This window comes from Rosa chinensis, chromosome 5 (genome assembly GCF_002994745.2).
Source record: "Rosa chinensis cultivar Old Blush chromosome 5, RchiOBHm-V2, whole genome shotgun sequence".
Taxonomy (NCBI): Eukaryota; Viridiplantae; Streptophyta; class Magnoliopsida; order Rosales; family Rosaceae; genus Rosa; species Rosa chinensis.
This window is the reverse complement of record NC_037092.1, coordinates 62,766,957-62,787,354: the sequence shown is the minus strand read 5'-3', so window position 1 is coordinate 62,787,354 and position 20,398 is coordinate 62,766,957. Positions and strand designations below refer to the sequence as shown.

General features: G+C 38.5%; 2 protein-coding genes across 3 annotated transcripts; one reads left to right on the top strand and one right to left on the bottom strand.

Moving 5' to 3' along the window:
• Positions 1–15,071: 15,071 nt before the first annotated feature.
• LOC112201552 (lysM domain receptor-like kinase 4) lies at positions 15,072–17,296 on the top strand. Of its 2 annotated transcripts, XM_040507286.1 has the most exons (2): positions 15,072–15,760; positions 16,040–17,296. In XM_040507286.1, exons 1-2 carry the CDS (start codon positions 15,162–15,164, stop codon positions 17,052–17,054), a joined length of 1,614 nt encoding a protein of 537 aa, XP_040363220.1. In that variant the 5' UTR covers positions 15,072–15,161; the 3' UTR covers positions 17,055–17,296. The 2 variants fall into 2 exon arrangements, with proteins under 2 accessions (XP_040363220.1, XP_024198222.2); XM_024342454.2 differs by having other exon boundaries at positions 15,072–17,296.
• A 481-nt stretch (positions 17,297–17,777) lies between these two features.
• Positions 17,778–19,994, bottom strand: LOC112201553 (alpha carbonic anhydrase 7). Its single transcript, XM_024342455.2, has 6 exons — positions 19,863–19,994; positions 19,214–19,431; positions 18,912–19,121; positions 18,636–18,803; positions 18,502–18,555; positions 17,778–18,166 (listed from the first exon to the last, which is right to left on the bottom strand). Exons 1-6 carry the CDS (start codon positions 19,990–19,992, stop codon positions 18,080–18,082), a joined length of 867 nt encoding a protein of 288 aa, XP_024198223.1. The 5' UTR covers positions 19,993–19,994; the 3' UTR covers positions 17,778–18,079.
• Positions 19,995–20,398: the final 404 nt, after the last annotated feature.

Sequence of the window (20,398 nt, the reverse complement as noted above, 5' to 3'; positions counted from 1 at the left end):
ACACAAGTAAGTGAGGAGGAGACCTAGTAATTGGACCCCGGTATGGTGAAGGAAAACATTCAAAATCCATAAAATCCGAAAGACTTCCCCAATCTCTCACGAGAAAAACATATATTCCAATGACGTGACCCCGCACGCCAAAATATTCTCAAATCCGTAACCAAAACCGGAAATTAGTATAAGCAAATCCCATTTCCAAAAATCTCTCAAAATCTCCAAGAAACAAACCAAATCCAAAATCATTAATTAGGCATTCCCAATGCCAAAACCGAAGGTCAATAAATAAATGAGAAATCCAACTCCATCGAAACTCATCTCGAAAATATTCCAGGAACTTAAATCGGCGATTAGAAATATACTTAATTCCGGAAATTACCTCGGAAATAAGTAATTCGTCAAATAATATTATAAATCATAACCAACCTTTGAAACTCATTATTGAAAGTAAAACCACGAGATAAACCGAAATCAAATTCCGAAAATCAATTCATTTGCTCAAAATGTAATATGATTAATAACTAGAGCATTATTTTAAGAAATAAATGCATGCATCATTATTTAAAAACAAAAGTCCACTCAGTACTATTCCGACGATCACGTATTCGAGTTCCGTCATCGAGCAATAGCTCGGTACTTTATCCTGTACACAATTATACTCCGTGAATAATTATTCAACAATTTAATACGATTCCTAAAATCAATTCCTCACAATTACATCTCCCATTCTCTTCGGATTTAGCCCAAATTATACCACTAATACCAATTCGTTAATTTAAAGGTTCCAAGGCAGAACCGAGAGATATCCGACGGTCGGATTCTCGTAATTCGATAATCGAAACCCTAAACTTCAAAAATTCATAATTAATTTCAAGTTTCTCCAAAAATTACCAAACTTCACATACAAGCTCTACACAATTTATAGGATTTAACTAGCTAAAAAAAATATAATTTAAATTACTGTTTAAACGCCACCACTGTTCACGCACCGCACTGTTCACGCATGGCACTGTTTATGCGCCTGCCAACTCCTCCTCCGGCCACCAAATTTCAACCACATAATCATCTCAACATTCTAAGCATTTTTCATAACTGTGACCAAGTGAGAAAATACCTTGAAGTGCTCCAATTTTGCCGATGAACACAAACCCGGAAATCTCCAAACCCACCAATTTGGAAATCCTTCAAATTCACCTTCCAAACGTGGAAATTTCAGCTAGAAGTCTTGAGAGAAGATGATCAGTGACTCGAGGCGCTCTTAATAGAACCAATTTTCCCACCGGAGATAGCCGAAAACTGGAGAATTTCATCGGAGAAGCAAATTGCTACAGTAACAATGATTGCATAAATTCGGGTTTTCCGGCCAAATCACCGATACCCACTGATACCATCGTATAGAGGAGGAAGAGACGGTCCAAGGACAACTGGAATCACATCAATCGGACTCCGGACGGTGAAGAAATCGGAAAAAGAAAAAGGGAGGGCGACGTGGGGAAGAGGGAGAGGAGAGAGAGAGGGTCAGGGTAAGTTCTGAAATGGGATCTTACCTCGGTAAGTTTCCTTATATATAGAGAGTTACCATGAACAGTAAATTCACCTTTTCACTTATAACTTTCACATACGAACTCCGATTTTTACGTACCACATATGCATGCGCTCGGTTTAACGTCCTCTACAACTTTCATGAAGGAAATTTTCTCAAATTTTGACCGGAACAAAAAGTCAACTTTTAGGGCCACTAAAAGTACCGAAACGATAGTAAAAGTACCGAAACGATAGTAAAAGTGAAAATAGTTGTCGTTTACAATCCAAATGACTAGTAAACGGGTAAATTAAGATACGGGACGTTACACGGTGCATTGCACAAACTGAATGGCATTCTTCTATAGGCAAAGGTGCCATATGGACAAGTGAAGGTGGTCTTGTCTTGGTCTTCCGAAGCAATGGGGATTTGATTGTAGCCACTATACCCATCAAGAAAGCAATAATACTCATGGCCGGCAAGTCTCTCTAGCATTTGATCAATGAATGGCAATGGAAAGTGATCCTTCCTTGTGGCATTGTTGAGCTTCCGGTAGTCTATGCACACTCTCCACCCATTTGCTACTCTTTGAGGGACAAGCTCTCCCTTATCATTAGCCACAACCGTCATGCCACTCTTCTTAGGAACTATTTGAACTGATGACACCCACTTTGAATCGTAAATGGGGTAGATGACACCAACATCAAGTAGCTTCATTACTTCCTTCCTTACTACTTCTTGCATTGGAGGATTGAGCCTCCTTTGTGGATCCCTCCTAGGCTTCATATCATCTTCAAGGAGGATCTTATGCATGCACATACTTGGACTTATGCCTTTGATATAGGCAATAGTCCAACCAATGGCCTCCTTGTGATCATCCAACACCCTAAGTAGCTTTTGTTCTTGCAAATTACTCAAACATGAAGAGATAATTACGGGCAACTTGTGGTTTTCATCAATAAAAGAATACTTTAAATGAGGAGGGAGTGGTTTCATGTCAAGAGTAGGAGGACATTTAATTGATGGAAGTAAAGGAGTAGAGTTAGTAAGAGGTACCTCAACCTTTGGTTGCAAATGTGGAGTGCAAGGCCTTAAGACTTCAAGTGTAAGCTCGGCTTCTTTGGTTGTAAGGCCTTAAAACTTTCTTGAGATGCATTTTCACTGAAAGTTTTCTCCACTATCTTGTCAATACCATCCAAAACATCAATCCAGAAACAATCATAGGCATTTGATGGCTTACTCATTGCATCAAAGATTCTAAAAGCAATGGTAGTATCATGAACGGTCATGGTCATCAAGCCCTCCTTGACATCAATCTTAGTACCGGCGGTCACCATAAATGCTCTCCCAAGGATGATAGGCAACTCTTTTTCATGAAGAGGAGTCTCTTCCATGTCTAGAAAGATGAAATCCGCCGGTAGGATCAAGTGTTTTACCTTCACAAGAACATCTTCCACAACCCCTCTTGGGTAAACAACACTCCTATCCGCCATTTGCAAAGAGATAGCAATGGGCCGGATTTCACCAATTCCAAGAGACTCATAGATGCTATAAGGCATTAAGTTGATACTAGCACCCAAATCCATCAAAGCTTTATCAAAGAAAGTTTTACCTATCTTGCATGGAATGGTGAATGAACCCGGATCTTTCAACTTTGGTGGAAGCTTCCTTTGCAAAACCGCACTAACTTCTTCACTTAGACACACTTTCTCATCCTTCTTAAACTTTCTCTTGTGGGTACATAGCTCCTTGAGAAACTTGGCATATGTAGGAATGGCTTTGATTGCATCCAAAAGAGGGATGTTAATCTCCATCTTCCTAAATAAGTCAAGAAACTCCTTCTTCACCTTCTCATTCTTTTGCTTCAATGCCTATTTTCTTTGAAATTGAGGATAAGGAAGGGAAACTTCTTTCTCTTGAACTATCTTCATAGGAGGATTGAAAGTGATACCTCTCTTGAATGGTCTTTCGGTTAAAGTAGAGCCTTCTTTGTCATGAGTTTCGGCCTTGGTATTAAGTTTGTTCTTCAAGGCTTCGTCTTGCACTTCTTCTTCTTCCAAAGCTACTCTCAAACCCAAAGGTTTGTCAAAGGCATTCGTCTTCTCATTTAAACCTTCTTCTTCACCATCATTAAACCCCAAGATGACTTCTCCATGTGACAGCTCTCTTGCCTTGCCCTTTTCTCTCTTTTCAAAACTGGGTGGCTCCCTTGGAGTCACAACTTCCTCATTGGTAGACATGTAAACATTATTTTCAACTTGCCTCCCACTTCTTAAAGTAGTGATAGACTTGGCTTCATGCCTTGAGTTGTTCTCTATTTGGCTTGGAAACACACTTTGCTTCCTTTGGCTTAACTCTTGGGCTAGTTGCCCCATTTGAATCTACATCTTGCTCATGCTTTGGTGAAGGACATTGATCTTCTCATCTTGCTTTGCTTGAGTATCCTTGTTCTCTATAAAGAAACTCATTAACATGTCTTCAACACTAGGCTTCTTCAATGACTCTTGAGGTGGCACTATAGCTTGTGCTTGAGGTAGAGGTTGATAAGGTGCCCTTTGGTATTGATTGTTGGCTCCTTGATTATTGTAGTTGGAGGAGCTTGCACCTTGATGTCCACCACTAGGCCTTTGAAAACCTTGGCCTTGATCAAGATTGCCCAACCCTTGTTCTCGGATTTGATTGCCTCCCCACCCAAAGTTAGGGTGGTTCCTCCATCCGGGATTGTAGGTGTTACTATACAGATCATTTCTTGGCCTTGGTTGGAAACCAACTTGGTTGCATTGCTCCATATCAACTTGAAGTGCATCTCCCCTTGGATAAAGCATTGTCTCATGTTGATCACTCTCACAAATTAAACACACATGCTCAACCATCTTGCTTGACATAGGTTGGAGCTGCTCCCGGTTTCCTTGAGTATTAAGGATCAAGTCTAACTTCTTATTCATGTTGGCCTCAATCCTCTTCAACTCAATTTGCATTTGAGTTTTAGGTGGATCCAGCTCATACATACCTCCTCTTCTTTCTTGATCCTTCAAAATCACATTAGCTTCCTTCACCGGTCTTCTATCACTGTGATTATCATAGAGTTGGGATGATTCGGCTAGCGACTCAAGAACGCTTTGCGCTTCAATCTCATTTTTATCCATGAAGCTCCCTTGGCAAGCATTGTCAATTTTTCTCTTGGTATCTTGACTTGACCCATTATAAAAAGTGCTCAATGGCAACCACTTCTTGACACCATGAATAGGGCAATTTTGCTCCATGTCTTTGTATCTCTCCCAAGACTCATGGAACAACTCCGATTGGAACTCTTGGAAAGTCATGAGTGAGTTCCTTAATGCATTGCTCTTTGATGGTAGAAAGTACTTCTTGAGGAATACGGCTCTCATATCATCCCATGAGTTGATACTTGCCACCAGAATTTTGTACAACCAATCCTTGGCCTTATCCTTCAATGAGAAGGGGAAAAGCCTTAGCCTAAAGTTGTCTTCATCAATACCATTGAGTTGAACCGTTGAGAAAACTTCATTAAATAGCTTGATGTGCCTAAATGGATCGTCGGTGAAGCCACCATCAAAAGCCGGTAGAAGTTGCAAGGTACTTGGCATAATGGAAAAAGCATGAGCACATGGTGGGAAGACAATACAACTTGGATGATTTGTGAAAGTAGGAACGGTGTAGTCCTTCAATGGCCTCGGTTCAGCACCCATTTTTAGCTTAGGACGCTCCTCCCTTAGTTGCCTTATCAACTCCTTTGCTCTTTGATCAATGTATTGAAGTAGAGTGGGTGGACTGATGGGACGAAGTTCTTCTTCACCACTATCCTCTTGAGTGATATAGTCTTAATCGTCACTTGGTGTGCTTGGAGGAGATGGATGCTCTTCACTTGATTGAGCTATAAGGTTCATACACACCTAATTAAAGAACACACAAAGTGAAGGATATAAGTAACTAGGATTAAAATAAAATGCAAGGTATATACAAAAATTAAAAATTGCGACTTTTTTTTTTTAAGTTCTAATTTTTTTTTTCTTTCACTAAGTAAAGAGAAGAGGAATCCGATCTTTGGGTGTTGCCTATCGCACAACAGTTTGGTAATTCCTTTCAATGCAACCAGGTAAGGAGGGAAAAGATTTTGGTGGAGCAATGCTCGCTTTTCAACCTTTCGGTTACCTTTCTTTTATTCGATCCTTGCCTAGACATCGCATTAATTGGGGAAGCCTACTTATGTTGAACGAGTAAGCTCGATGTTACAAAGATAAAATTCCTAATCTAATTTACTCTAATTAATATTTTATTTATTTATTATTATTTTTTTTACAAATTTCTACCAACTTCTAATCCAAAAGAAATAAATCTAACTATCAAATATTTAATTTTGCAACTAAAAAGTGAAATTGCAATAAGTAATAAGCAAATAGCAACTAGCAAATAGGCAAGATTAATTTTTTTAAAAAAAATTTTCAACATGCTCACACTTTATCTTTTTCTTACCACAATTTACTACTTTACTTATCAAAATACTTACCACAAATTCGAAAATAAGGTGACTACCACAAAAATTAACAAAACAAAGAAAATATAAGAACACAAGTTGAAACACAAAAAAAGTAAAATTTCTAGCTACCCGAAGGCAAACCGAGCTAGGAATCGGATTTTACTCCAATCCCCGGCAACGGTGCCAAAAACTTGTTAGCTAAATAGCCACCCTCGAGTATAAGGGCTAAGTTATAGTATAGGGGATTATGAGTAGGGGATATCGTACCCAAGGGATTGGAAAACCCACTCTAGCTAAGGAAAACCTAAAGTATGCTAGATGAATATGCAAATGTACAAGTCATAAACAAGGGCTCACAAGTGAACCAAGTTCGTGGTGAATATATACAAGATGGTGAGTGGTTTGATTTTTTTGGCTTTGGAAATTTGGAAATGGTTTCGAATCAAATTAACACAATAAAAACTTGAAATGTAAACTAGGCTATGCTAAACTAGATGTGATAGATTGGATGGAAGTTAAAGCTTTAGATTGTTCACCATAGCCTCCCTTGCATGTATTGATGTTCAAACTATAAGTAAAACAATCTCAAGTATCCAATTACCCTCTTAGCATCCGGATAAGACTACTAAGGCCTAAACTCCTTTGATTTTATCAATTCCCACTGGATAAGTGCGAAACTAACTACCCAAGAACAAGTTATATTACCGAATAAGTATCAATTCCTTGCTCCTAGATGCATAAAGGTTTGAGTTTAGATAATCAAGCAAGCAAACCAATCCTAGGTCTAGGTGATTTTAACTCACTACCCTCACATACACACCTAGTGTGCTATCATGCTATTAATGTTCAAAGCTAGCTACTCTCTAAACATTGTTCATGTAATGATAAATGCAAAGTATTCAAATTAGCTAGATTCAAATACAAGTATTCACTTCTTGAATTAGCATGTGAAGATGATCATGGAAAATGCATCAAATAAGACTCAAACATCAATTCATTACAAGTTTGGCGAGGGCTTTCAACCCTAGCCCCAACAAATTAACTACTCACTCATAATCAAATACATAAACTTCAACATGTTTAGGAACATCAACCTACAAAGTAGGGATAGAGAGAGGATTAGTGATAATCAAGTTGAGGATGATGTAGATGAACTCATAAAGGCATTGACATGGTGAAAATGGTAATGGTGATGATGATTCCTCAAGTAATACTAGACTCCTCTCCTTCTTCTTCAAAGGTTGATGATGGAATATGAGATGTAGAGATGATCAAGTGGTGAAATGGTGGAGTGGTGAAGCTTTTTGTCTATGAAATGGAATGAGTAGATGGAAAAGATGATGAAGGTTGTGGTGGTGGTAATGGAGGTTATGAATTTATGGTAGTGGTGATGGAGGTTTTGTGGAGGAGATGATAGTGGATTGTGTAGAGAATATAAAGAGAAAAAGATGTTATGGAGTGGTATGGGTGGTGCATCAAGAGTATAATGAAGGGATACTTATACAGAGAAGAGAGAGATGAGTAAAATGATGAATGGAAGCAAAAGGGAGCCGCTCTAGTAATGTAAGAAGCATGGAGGTGAAGTATGAGAGTGGTAATAGATCATAAAAACAAGGAAAATATGTTCCACCTCAAAAATCCCGTGCTCTGCCTTCTCTCTAGAATCTAGAGAGAGAAAGTAGATCTGAAACCTCTTCTCCCCCTTCTCTCTTGCTGGGAACTAGATCCATCCGGGTCCAGATCTCCGGTTTGAGGGACTGGGGAGCGTGCTTTCTGTCGGGCTTCTAGTCCCAGTGCCCATTGTCTTTGCTTTGCTGCTTGTTTTTCCCATCCCTTCCATAGATTCATCTCCATACCCATATCGTCTGTTGCCAAAGTTCTCTTCTCTGTCCTCCTCCCATCCTTTCTCTTCTATTTTTTCCTTAAACCATCTCACCTCAATCCAAAAACCCTTCTCTCCTCTGCTAATTGCAGCAAGCTCCATCCTTTCGATGCTGCTAGAAAAACGTCGCCGAGACCGGATCCGTCCCTGAGACCGGATCCATCCCTGAGACATGATTATGGTGATTTGGACGCTAGATCGACCCCATCTTTTTCAAAGACAAAGGAGTGGGGAGATCCCTCGAGATTCCACCCTGGGTGCCAGAGTGAAGGTTCGCAGCTTCATGGTAGCGAGCATTGGAGAGAAAACGGTGGCGGAACCACTACAACACTCCTCAACAGCGGCGCTGTTCCTTATGGAGTTGGTGATGACTTTGTGATCGGTGTTCACCAATTTGGGCTGGACTCCCTATTTAGGCTACTGTTTGCTGGGTCTCATGTTTTGGGCCTAGCATTTTATGTAATGTGTTTTACTAAGTTTGTTCCCCTTTGTGGGAGTAGGTGTTACGTTATGTTTGTAACCCTTTGTCGGTGTCCCCTTCATGGGCCTGTTTGTATTAATCTAGCCTAGTTGCTCTCATTACTATATTTCCCTATTTTGATCAAAAAAAAAAAACAAGGGAAAGAGGTATGGAAGAGATTGAGTAAAAAGAGGGAAGTAATGATGAACTATGAGAGTGTAGGGTAGAAAAAAATGACTTAGGAAAAGAGAGGAGCAGCTGCTCTCTTTGTTGTCCATGGGAAACATGAAAATGAAGAGTGTTAGGGTGGTTTTGGGTCACCAAAGTCAATTTGGCTACCAAAGGAGAGAATGTGCATAGGGATGCCTATTATCCAAAGGATAATATGATGGACTAATCTTGTAGGATTCTTCTAGGGCTCTCCTTGATAGTTTCAGCATCATAGACCTTCCAAAAATGCACAAGAAATCCATCCAAAGAAGGTTCTAGGCCAAACTGCCAGACTTTGTTTTCTGCTCCTGAAGCTTCCTTCAATTGAATCTCCATCGAGACATCGGAATTAGCCTTCGACTTCTTCATACCAAATGTTCCTTGATAAGTTTAGATCATCTTGGTAAAATTTCAGAGCTTAGTTCTCCGTGGTTTGGCAGGAAATTCTACTGGAATCAGTACAGGTCCGGTGTTGCCAGTTTTTCGTCTTTTAGTCAGAAACTTGGACCGATATTTTGAAGGCCTTACACTCTAAAATAGCTCTTGAACTATTCATAATAAATGATCCTAGAATGGATCTGAAAAGTTTCAACTCATTTGGAGTTTGTTTGATCAGGCTACCACCCCTCATTTCTTGTCTAATTCGCTTTCTTCTAGCCGAAGTAAGAAAATGTGCTAAGGTTGACTTTTTAGTGCATTTCCCATGCTTCTCCATCATTTCCTAGCATGATAAGGAAAACATAATAAATATATATAAATAAACACAAAGGTTAAGCAAAAGTACAAGATTAGGGAAATAATGAAATTGGATTAGTCAACATTAAATTGGACTTTAGAACAAGTAATTTTCATGTTTTAGGGGACAAATATGTATATGAATTATGATCCAACAAAACGCCGCCAACAGTGGCCTACGTCCATTATCCCCATCCCAAAACGACATGTGTTTTGGAAGGTTTTGCTGATATTGGGTATCTCTCTGACCCATACAAAGGTCATTCCCAAACTGGTTAAGTGTTCACCATGGGTAAAAACCGTGATATCTTAGAGGTCTACAAAATAGACCTTAGTCGCTATATCTTCGAATCATGCAGATTATTACTCTTCACGAAGTAATTCGGGTGAATGTTTATGGATTGGATCCATAATTGCGCATGTTCGAACAATTGTGGTTTGAAGTCTACCACCGATGAGCCTACAAGCATTTAGAATAATGCTGCTTGTTTTGAACAAATGAAGCAAGGCTACGTCAAAAGTGACAACAACAAGCATAATCAGCAACTACAGACTCTCCTCAAGATCAAAGTGAACTAGGTTCAATATGAGGACAGTGTGGCAGGCTTGCTCACTAAGTCATTGTCTAAATTCCACTTTCGAGAAACATGTTGGTAGCATCGTTTGCGGAAGTTATCCGAACTCTCATGACCATAGTCATTAGGTGGAGATGCAGACATCAGGGGAAGATGTCTACATGTATGGTCTCGAAAGGGTGTGTTGTGCTCTTTTCCCCCTTCGACCGAGGTTATTTTTGTCCCACAAGATTTTTGTTACTCGGCAAGGTTTTTAATCAGGCAACGAGAGGAACACCACGTTTGGGCGACACAAGGGAGAGTGTTCAAGTAAATCCAGAATATGTGTCTGGCCCAAACTCTAGATTACTTGACCTAGTTGTAATAGGGTTATGAATTAGAGATATTCTTGGAGATATTCATAGATATCCGATTAATTGTACAATTATTTTTCCTTGTACAACTCTGATTCTATGTCTTGTAATCCTCTATATAAAGAGGCCTCTATTATCAATCAAAGCACGAATTTGATTTATGACTGCTTGATCAATTTTTGTGTATGTTATGACCGTTTGATTCATGATTTAAAGTTCTAGAAATTTATTTTGGGCATTTTTTAGGTTTGCATGCAAAAAAGAACAAAAAAGAAAAGAAAAAAGGAATGGAGGTGTAGTTAGTGAATTAGAGGTATAATGAGTATTTTATATTTTTGTATGTGAATAATATAACTAAGGTTATTTGAGGAATTCAAAAGGAGGTTTAGTGAGCAAATATTTGTATTTAAAAGCACAAAGGAGGTGTAAAGAGTATGAGAGGTCAAATGAGCAAATTTGGAGGTCTCAATAGAAATTCTCAAGAGAGAAAGGATGACGAATTAGGAATAAGGTTTGAATAGCACAATGGTTGTAGAGGATGAAAGTTTTTCTCTCCTAAATTTGTGTTCTTCAATTCAATTGATCGAGCCATGAAATAAGTAACAAATTAGTGCGTGACACCATATGACAATGCACTGTATTTTTTGAGTCAACATATCTAGAACAAACTAATTATTTATTTGGTGAGAAATTTTAGTTTTGTGTTCTTGTTGTTTAAAAGTCTTTTTTTTTTAATCGAGATCACATGGTTCCTCAAAAACTTCCTAGGCCCAGAGACTAATCCATGCCAGGGGATCATGTTAGAACGCTTCGTCCGCCCTGGCCACCAAGAATAGATTGAGATTTAACTCCAATCAGTATCGGCGGAATGGGTTCCACACCTAGAGGCTCTTACCAACTTGATCACCTGTGGTGGTTGTTTGAAAGTCATTTATGGTTTTGTAGACTTGGTTTGTATGAAATTCAACAAAGATGAGGAAAACGGATATCAGGATACTGTGATGACATGAGCCTTAATTTGATTCCATAATTAAGATGCCATTTCTATACTTAATGTAAAGCACCCAATAATCACCATCACTGGCGTCAACTTGTCAAGCACTATTACTGAGGTATTGCCTTGGTCTTATCAAACTCAATCCTCAATATTGTGCTCACTATCATGGTCTAATAATATAAGTATTTCTTTATAAATTCATTTTATCACCTTGAACTTTATGCCTAAAATTGTCTGTGCCCTCGAACTTTAATTTAATCACATATGCCCTTATACTCTCTAATATGATCAACCATAATCATTAGTAAACTAATTCCTCAATTTCTTCATAAATTAGTGACAATGCATGCCCACTTACGGTCAATTTTTAGCCTTGATCATGTAAATAGTGTGTTTCTTGCATAATCAAAGGTTAAAAACTAGTGTGAGTGGACAACAATATATGAATAAATTGATAGATTAATGAAGGATTGCCATAATTGATCAAATTGGAGAGTACAAGTGTCACGCCCCGAACTTCAAATAAAGAAATTCAAATCCGAAGCGCGAAAACTTAACCAAATGTCGAAAATACTTAGAAACTTTTTCAAATAAATCTTACCAACAATAAAACGTCAATAACGACTCAAACACTTAAGTTGAATATCACATCAACAAGTGTTTACAAAACTCAAGAGAACTGATATACAAATGTAAACGCTCACTAGAAGCACACCAAAAACAGGTTCTGAATCTAAACTGCTGCAACTACGCCTCGTACTCAGCCCTGGTGGTCTTCACCTGTAGGAATAACCGCTACACCATGGAATAGTGCACCGAGATTGCAAACAACAAATCTGGTAAGCTTGTGAAGCTTGTATGAGTAAACTCAAATCAATTGACACAACCCACATGAATAATAATTCTTTAGTTCAAGGATAAATCAAAGCGATCATACCGACACCACAGCTTTAATAGAAATCCAAATCTCACATAAACACTAAAGAAAGAACACCAGAAACCTTCTCCAAAAACTATGTACTCATGATGCAGTAACACTGTTACCACCATGACGGTTCGCATACAACAAACTACGTACTCATGATGCAGTAACCTAGTTACCACCATGACCGCACGCATACAACAGACTACGTACTCATGATGTAGTAACCCAATTACCACCATGACCGCACACATGCAACAGACTAGAGCTCTAACTGAATCGAAGCCTGTCACCTTGGCCAAGGTTCAAGCGTCCGATATCTTTGCACCCAGGTTACCATTGTAACCTACAGACTTCGGACCCTTTCGGCCCTCGAAACAAGACATTTAAAGAAATCCCACACAACTCACAAATGTTACACCATAACTCCAAATCACTTTTTCAACAATATAAATCATCAAATGTACCTCCGGCATAAGTAATTGTTCAATTCAATAACATGAATGAAATCACCAAAAGTCTACATATCACAATGCCACACCATCCAGATATATATATTTCACGTAAATATATATATACATAATCATCCACTCAGGGATGCCTACTAATACCAACTATAGTTCACGTGCACCAAAATCTGAGAAATTCATTTTTATAATAAAAATCGCAGTCCTATGAACCGTAGTCGATCGAGTTCATATCATTTAAAAACAAATCTTTATTTGCATAAAACGATTTCACAATTTAGTAATAGAATGTACAAAAAGTAATTCGGTTCGTAAATGAACCACGTGTGATTTACTCACCTCTAAATCCTGCAACGTCTTCTCTTATAGCAGAGATAAGGTATCGAATACGTTATGTCAATCACCTACGTAATGTACGTCACAACTTAGTACACGAATCGAAAACGATTAAAGTTCGAATCCCTGCTTGAACTAAAATCCTGAAAGTAATGCTAATCGAGGCAAAACTTCATCTGAGACCACCCGAGGTCTCCAGAATACTTAAACGATCAATATATCAAAATTACAAGTCGATCGGACGGCCGAATCCTCACGGATCGAAAACCGATCGAATCGAAAACCCTAAAAATCATAACTTGCTCATACGATTTCCAAAAATTATAAATATATATCGAAATGCTTGTATCACCGAGTAGATCAAAATCAGGAACATCAATTGTCTTTGGAGTGGCCAGAAACCCTTGCCAAGTGCCACCACAAACAGTGGTGGCGGCGCTGTCAACCACCGAATTGGGTGGTGAAACTTACATCAACCTCTTCCTCAGAACACGCCCAACAACAGTCCCAACTATCACAAAGTCTAAATCAAAGTAGAAAGGGTCGAAAACTACCTCAACAGAAGGTAGATCGGAGTTTTATCCCAATTATCCGATTTGCTTCAATTCTCACTCCACACTTTAAATCTGATCAAGCCACGTCAGGAGCATCATCAGCAGTCTCTGAGGATTCTAGAATGCCCGGCGGCTCGAGCTATGGTGGCCGAAGGAGGAAGACATCGGCATTGGCCCAAAAACTGGGTTTGGATTGGGTTTTTGTTGCAGCGGCGGCTATAGGTCGAGATAGGCTGCAAGGCTGCCACGGGAAGGTGCGCAAGGTTGAGGTGAAGCTAACCCAAGAATTTCACGTTCAAAGGAGGCCGGAGGAGGGAGAAATGGCCGGAAAACGTGGAAGAGGGAAAACCAGCTCGGGGAGAGAGAGAGAGAGAGAGAGAGAGAGAGAGAGAGAGAGAGAGAGAGAGAGAGAGAGAGAGAGAGAGAGAGAGAGAGAGAGAGTGGGGGCCGATTTCCAATTTTGGAAATTGTGTCCTTTGTTGCAATTTTTGGATTTTTTTGGACTTTATTCTAAAATGGAAACTTTTTCCGTTGATCGTAATTTCTTCATATGAACTCTGATTTTTGCGTTCTGCATATGCACGAACTCATATCAACGTGCTCTACGACTTTCATGAAGGAAGTTTTTATAGAATCCTAATGTATAAAAAGTCAAACTTCGTAAACCCCCTAAAAACGTGCATTTCAAATCATTATTCGTCCGAAAATAATTTCACTCCACCCTCGAACCACGAAATCATATTAATGAACACTTTATTAATTTCTAAAAATTTCAAGAAATTAATAACAAATTTTCGGGGTATTACAACAAGGGCACATGCGATCAAATTAGAAGTTTGGGGGCACAACTGATTTTAAGTGTAAAATTTAGGGTGGTAAAATGATTTTAACTCAAATTTCTTTTCTAAGTGAGAAGTTTTGAGTTCGACTAAAGAAAATATGTAAACTTAGGAAAGGAATTCATCAGAGCACCGACATGCATTTGAACTAACATGAATGGATAGCTGAATAACATCAAGTACAAGTTTTTGTTATTAAAACAAAGGTTAACTATAAATATTAAAAACTGAGATCACCTAACAGGTACTGAGTCATTTGCACTGTCGGTGCATAACCTACCACGATGATTGATCTTCACAACTGCATCTTAACTCTCTTGTTTAGTCGACCGATGATCGTGGGGACTGATGAGTGGATCTCAATCGAGATTACGGACATGGGCAAATATTACCAATCACTAGAGTTACAACCGTGACAACACTGCGTCTATAAACCTAAATTAAGGACGAAAAATGCAAATGATGACTACATATCCATCAGTGAGAGGATCTTGATTGCAAAAAACATGCAGAAACTAGTCAAAAAATACCTATATCATAATCTAGTCCCATCTGGCTATTAGTATTATGGCCGGCTATTACTGGCTCTTTTTGTTAATTTGCTTATTCCTTTCTACATATGTTGATTACAGTTTTAACCAAGTGATATTGGCCGGACATGGATATTAAAATGATAGTGGTGCGTAGTCTTTTATTGCTAGCTTCCCATCTGGCCAAACAACTCTATACATCAGCTACCAACTTGACTATTGCATCTCATCCCATTTATTTTCTTCTCTTCTTATATACCAAACCGATTTTTGTACCAAATTTTATGTACCAAATTTTGATATCAGGAACCATGATTTTTCTCTGGTTCTTCATCTTGGTTTGCCTAAATTCAAGCCATGCTCAACAGTACTATGACCAATCCGAGTGTCCTTCCAATATCAGCTACCCCGGTTCTAGATACACTTGCAATATGTTCCAGAATTCATGCAGCACCTATGTGGTATACAGAGCCAACCAACATTTCCAGACTATTGCAAATATCTCAGACTTGTTTCACATGGACTCTGATGCAATGCTTAGACTCAACAATCTTACATCTCCTTCTGATGTGCTCAAACCAGGTAGAGAAGTTCTCATCCCCATCAATTGTTCTTGCTCAGGTCAATATTTTCAGGCAAGTTTCAGCTACATGGTGTCCGAAAAGACATCATACTCCGAGATAGCTTGCGGAGTTTTTGAAGGCTTACTCAAGTCCTCTACACTTTCCGAGCAAAACTCGGTTCAAGTCATCAACGTTGGTGCTGAGCTTCGTGTGCCTCTAAGATGTGCTTGTCCTGATAACTTAGCTAGTAAGAAAGGAGTGAAGTATCTTGTGACATACCCTTTCATCGAAGGAGATGTACCAATCCTGTTGAGTAAGAGGTTCGGCATCTCTCCAGAAGATTTATGGTTAGTCAATAATTTAGAGCCACCAAATCCAACTGTATTTCCAAACACAACTATTTTAGTTCCCTTGAGAGAACCTCCGGTTCTGAACTTCAATATTCCAGATTCTCCACCTCCAGCTCCTGGTTTTCTTCCCACAATTTCTGTCGTAAAGCCGAATAACAGCACAAGACTAAGGAGTTTGTATATAGCAGGGTCTGTTGTTGGGTTTTCACTACTGCTTTTAGCATTGATTGCATGTGTAGTTTTGTATAGGAGGGCCTTAAAGAAGTGGAAGCCTGAGAAGTTGCACTCCTTTAATGCTAGAAGCTCTCCACTTTCAATTTCAACAGTCAGAAGTCCTCTCAAATCCAGTCTAACGGGTAGATCAAGCTCTCCAATGTCGACATGTTTATCTCCGGATATTCTTGCTGGATTAAAGTACTCTTTGTTCAACTACAGCATAGAAGAGATCAGAAAAGCAACAAGGGATTTCAATGAAGAGAACAAGACCGCTGCTCTAGTCTATAGAGGGCTGATAAACAATGCTGAAGTGATGATCAAGCAGATGACATTTGTCGAAACTAGCCATGTTATAGATGTCCATTCCAAAATCAACCACATCAATATCTTGAACTTGGAGGGTGTTTCTTATGGAGAAAGTGACTTGTCCTGGTCATATCTAGTGTTTGAGCTTCCCAGCAATGGCTGCTTGAGGGACTGCTTGTCTCATACATCTAATCCTCTTGAGTGGTCTCGACGAACACAAATAGCTTTTGATATTGCCACAGGACTTCACTATTTGCACTGCTGTACTTTCCCTTCCTATGCTCACCTAAACATAAACAGTAGAAATATTTTTGTAACAGAAAATTGGAGGGCCAAACTTGCAAATATCGGAACTCTTTCTGCATTGGGATCTTCTGAAAACAAAGGATGGGTTGCACCGGAGTACCTTCTATACAGCTCAGCTTCTGAAAAAGTGGATATTTTTGCTTTTGGGGTCGTTTTGCTGGAGCTCATCTCTGCCAGAGAGGACATCGATGGGAAGTTATTTAAGGAATCCATCAAATTTTTAGGAGGGGGAGATAGTGAAGGAGGTTTCCTCGAGCAGCTAAGGAGCTTCATGGATCAACAGTTAGAAGATTACCCTCTTGCAGAGGCTCTGTGTTTGGCTGTTTTAGCCAAGGCATGTGTGGAAGATGATCCTCTCCACAGGCCATCGATCGATGATATCATCAAAGTCCTTGCCAGAATGGTAGGACCAGAAGTCGATCGTCACGTTTGGTAGAATATTTTTCCATCATTTAGTACTTTAATGTCATAAAATGAGTAGTAGTTAAGCACAGTACATAGTTATTAAAGTTTGTATAAGTGATTTTGCTCAAAATTTCTCTGATATCTTGTGGCTCACTGCATGGCTAAGGTTCTTTAGAAAAAGGCTACTGATCATGTAGTTAGTTTTCTTCATTATCACCATCACTTTATTAATTGTGTATATGTTTAGTACGTTCATCAGTTGGTTAAAGGAGACAATTCATTTAAAGAATCCAAAGTGGGAGGATATAAATGGTTAGATTCCATTTGGTCACTGCTGACATCATATCTGTTGTCTGAAGAAGACTTATATAACAATGTTTAGGTGCTCTATTAGTTGCTGGTTAGAATCCTATTGGTCAGGGCTCACATCACATATTAGTTGTTAGATTGTTGGTTTCACTTGTTTGATACTTGCCTTCATTATGTCATGGTTTATAATTTTAAATGATTTTTTTGGACCACCTTGATTACCAGAAGCTATTCAGAAAGGCACCATTGATTCTAGAATGAAGAGTCTTGTTTGTGAACTCATCCATATTATTACCAGGCATTATTAATCTTTTGCTGATGAGTGAACAGAAGATGTTAATACTGAAGTAATTTTTTCCATTTGATTTTTTGTGTCAAACTAGCTTATTGCAAAAGATTGAGATCGACTATATATATATATATGATCATTCTCGTTCAATATATTCTGAGCGAAACACTTAAAACCTGATTAATTAGTTTATCATAATACATGGCCCTCCAAATGTATTTTCTAGTGATTCTCATCATTTTTCTGCTTAATTCTCTACAGGGTATATGAATGATACATGTAACACAAAAGATGTAAAAAGAAGCTAAAAAGGGTGTAAAAAGAAAGATCTGCTAGAGAAATCCTAATGAACGTCATTTGTTTATTTAGCCTAGTCTATGCATCCTTCGTCTTTTAGGTTTCAAACCTTGGAATAAGTGATAGATTGTGATGCTTGAGCCAAAAAGTTTTTGGTACATTCAATTCTGATCCTGTGTACTGGGTTTATAAAGTTTCACCGAGCGCCTGTTTATCTGTTGTATTGGTCTTGCATTAGTTTCTGACTCCTGCAAAATCTTCCGCATTAGTATTGCATATCAATGTTTATATATTCATATGCAAATCAAATATTGAATATAGTTTGACTGGTGGCCAGATTGAGAATCAAGACAGTTTAATCTTGCATTAGTTTCTGACTCCTGCAAAATCTTCTGCATTAGTATTGCATATCAATGTTTATATATTCATATGCAAATCAAATATTAAAAATAGTTTGACTGGTGGCCAGATTGAGAATCAAGACAGTTTAATTTTGTGACCTGATGCATCAGTGACAGTATTAACTAGCAGCATATATGGCAAGAGAATATCAGATACTTTAGAGAGTAGCTATTGAACTTACATCGTGAACAGCTTTACGGAGGAATTTGACCTGTTCTTTAGAGACAGTCCTCACCTGATGAGTTAAAATGAGATTCAGATATAGTTTTGTCACTAAACACTGTAGAAACAAATGGAAAGTGTAGGAAATTAAACCTCTCCAACAAGGGTCCAGAGGACATTTTGTGTGCAAGGAGGAGTTGTAAGAGAGCCTATATATCTGTAGTACTTTGTACTGACAGTTTTTATTTGCTTTGGATCAACCATACCAATCACTTTCTCTTCTTTACTGCTATCAGATAAGTCTTCTAAGTAGTCCTTCATCTAAGCAGAAACAGAATGAAGCACAACAAGCATGAGAGCGAGTAATAAAACTAAATGCAATGGAGTCACATGCAGGTTTGATCATGAAAGTAAGAATTTTATGATTACCCGTGTCAAAAATGGGTCAGGTTTTCCAAACTTATACAGGATCCCGATAACAGCGATGCTTCCATTTGGACTGTCATGAACCAGATGCACCTCTAAATCAAACTGCTTGCCATTGATGGTGTGTTCAGAAGGTGAGTGCCAATGGCATTGTCTGACTGTATACTGAGTTCCATTGATTGGAATATATCCTGCATCAGCATGCCATTTCAACTGCATCCACAAATTATAGAGATAGAATAAGAATTACATAACACCAAATCCAACTTTAAGTGCTCTCTCTCTCTCTCTCGTTTTTCTCTTACCATCATATCATGGCCTCTATTCTTAAGAGTGGCATTGCAAGCCCTGTAGTTACCCTGAAGTTTCCCTAAATCTGAGACTACATCAACTCTGTCATCTAACAGATCTATGGGAGACTGCAACGATCCATTGTTACATATGCTCCATTCATGGCGTATCTTTCCCCATCTAGCTGGCCCCTTCTCACTGTTGTCGTCATAATTAAACTCCCTCTCATCCTCTGCATCATCAACAATAATGAACGTGTGAATTAATCATAGTTAGATCTAAGGTAATGAGGTATTTGAAAGTACCAAGGAATTTTAAAGTGACAAATCCAGTTTTAAATCCCACCATAAATTAATAAAATTTTTAGTATATGAGATAGTAACATCTTAACCTCAAAGCTAACCGGCCTCCAAGTAACTCAAACCATCTTTTTATATCCCTCCATGCAGATGCACTCTAAAATTGATAATAACCATATGAAGTAGGTGTTCATGCATGGACATGGAGTACTACGTACTCTATAATTAAACTCATTAGAAGGAAGTCATAAATCCAGGGACACTGTAATCAAAACATGCTATTACATAGTAAATCATGAATAATAATCAAATGTTTCATATCCACCACATATGCAGTACGTAGATCATATATGCTTGCCCTTACCAACTTCATCATGGTCATCATGTGAGGTTGCTTGGTATGAATGCAAAACAAGAACAATGCTGCAAACCAAAACTAAAAGGCTGGGTAGCTTCAACATTTTTGAGCTGCGATCAAGCTGCAGTGGGAGCATATCCTATGGACGTAGCTTATATAGAGGATAGCATATCACTATATCAACCTCTGTTGTAGTATGAACGTACAAAACGATGACACACTCTTTTTCTACATTAATTTCATCTTCCGGCCCGGCCATGACTAGACAATGTCTCAGGTAAAATAGTGATATGCTTCCACAAGTTTGAAAGGAGGCAATGAGAAGTTGCCCACAGTCAACTGACAAATTGAAATCAAATACATTAAAGTAACATTTTAATTGCTGGAAGAAGAAGACCAAGAAGAAGACCCAGAACTGTTCTTTTCTTTCTTTCTTTCTAAAGTTTTCTACTGGGTAGACACCATTTGATTTACGTCGTTGGTGACGATGATCTTGAAATAAAGTATTAGAGTGCTTTTGGATTTATGGAGTCAGTTTAATA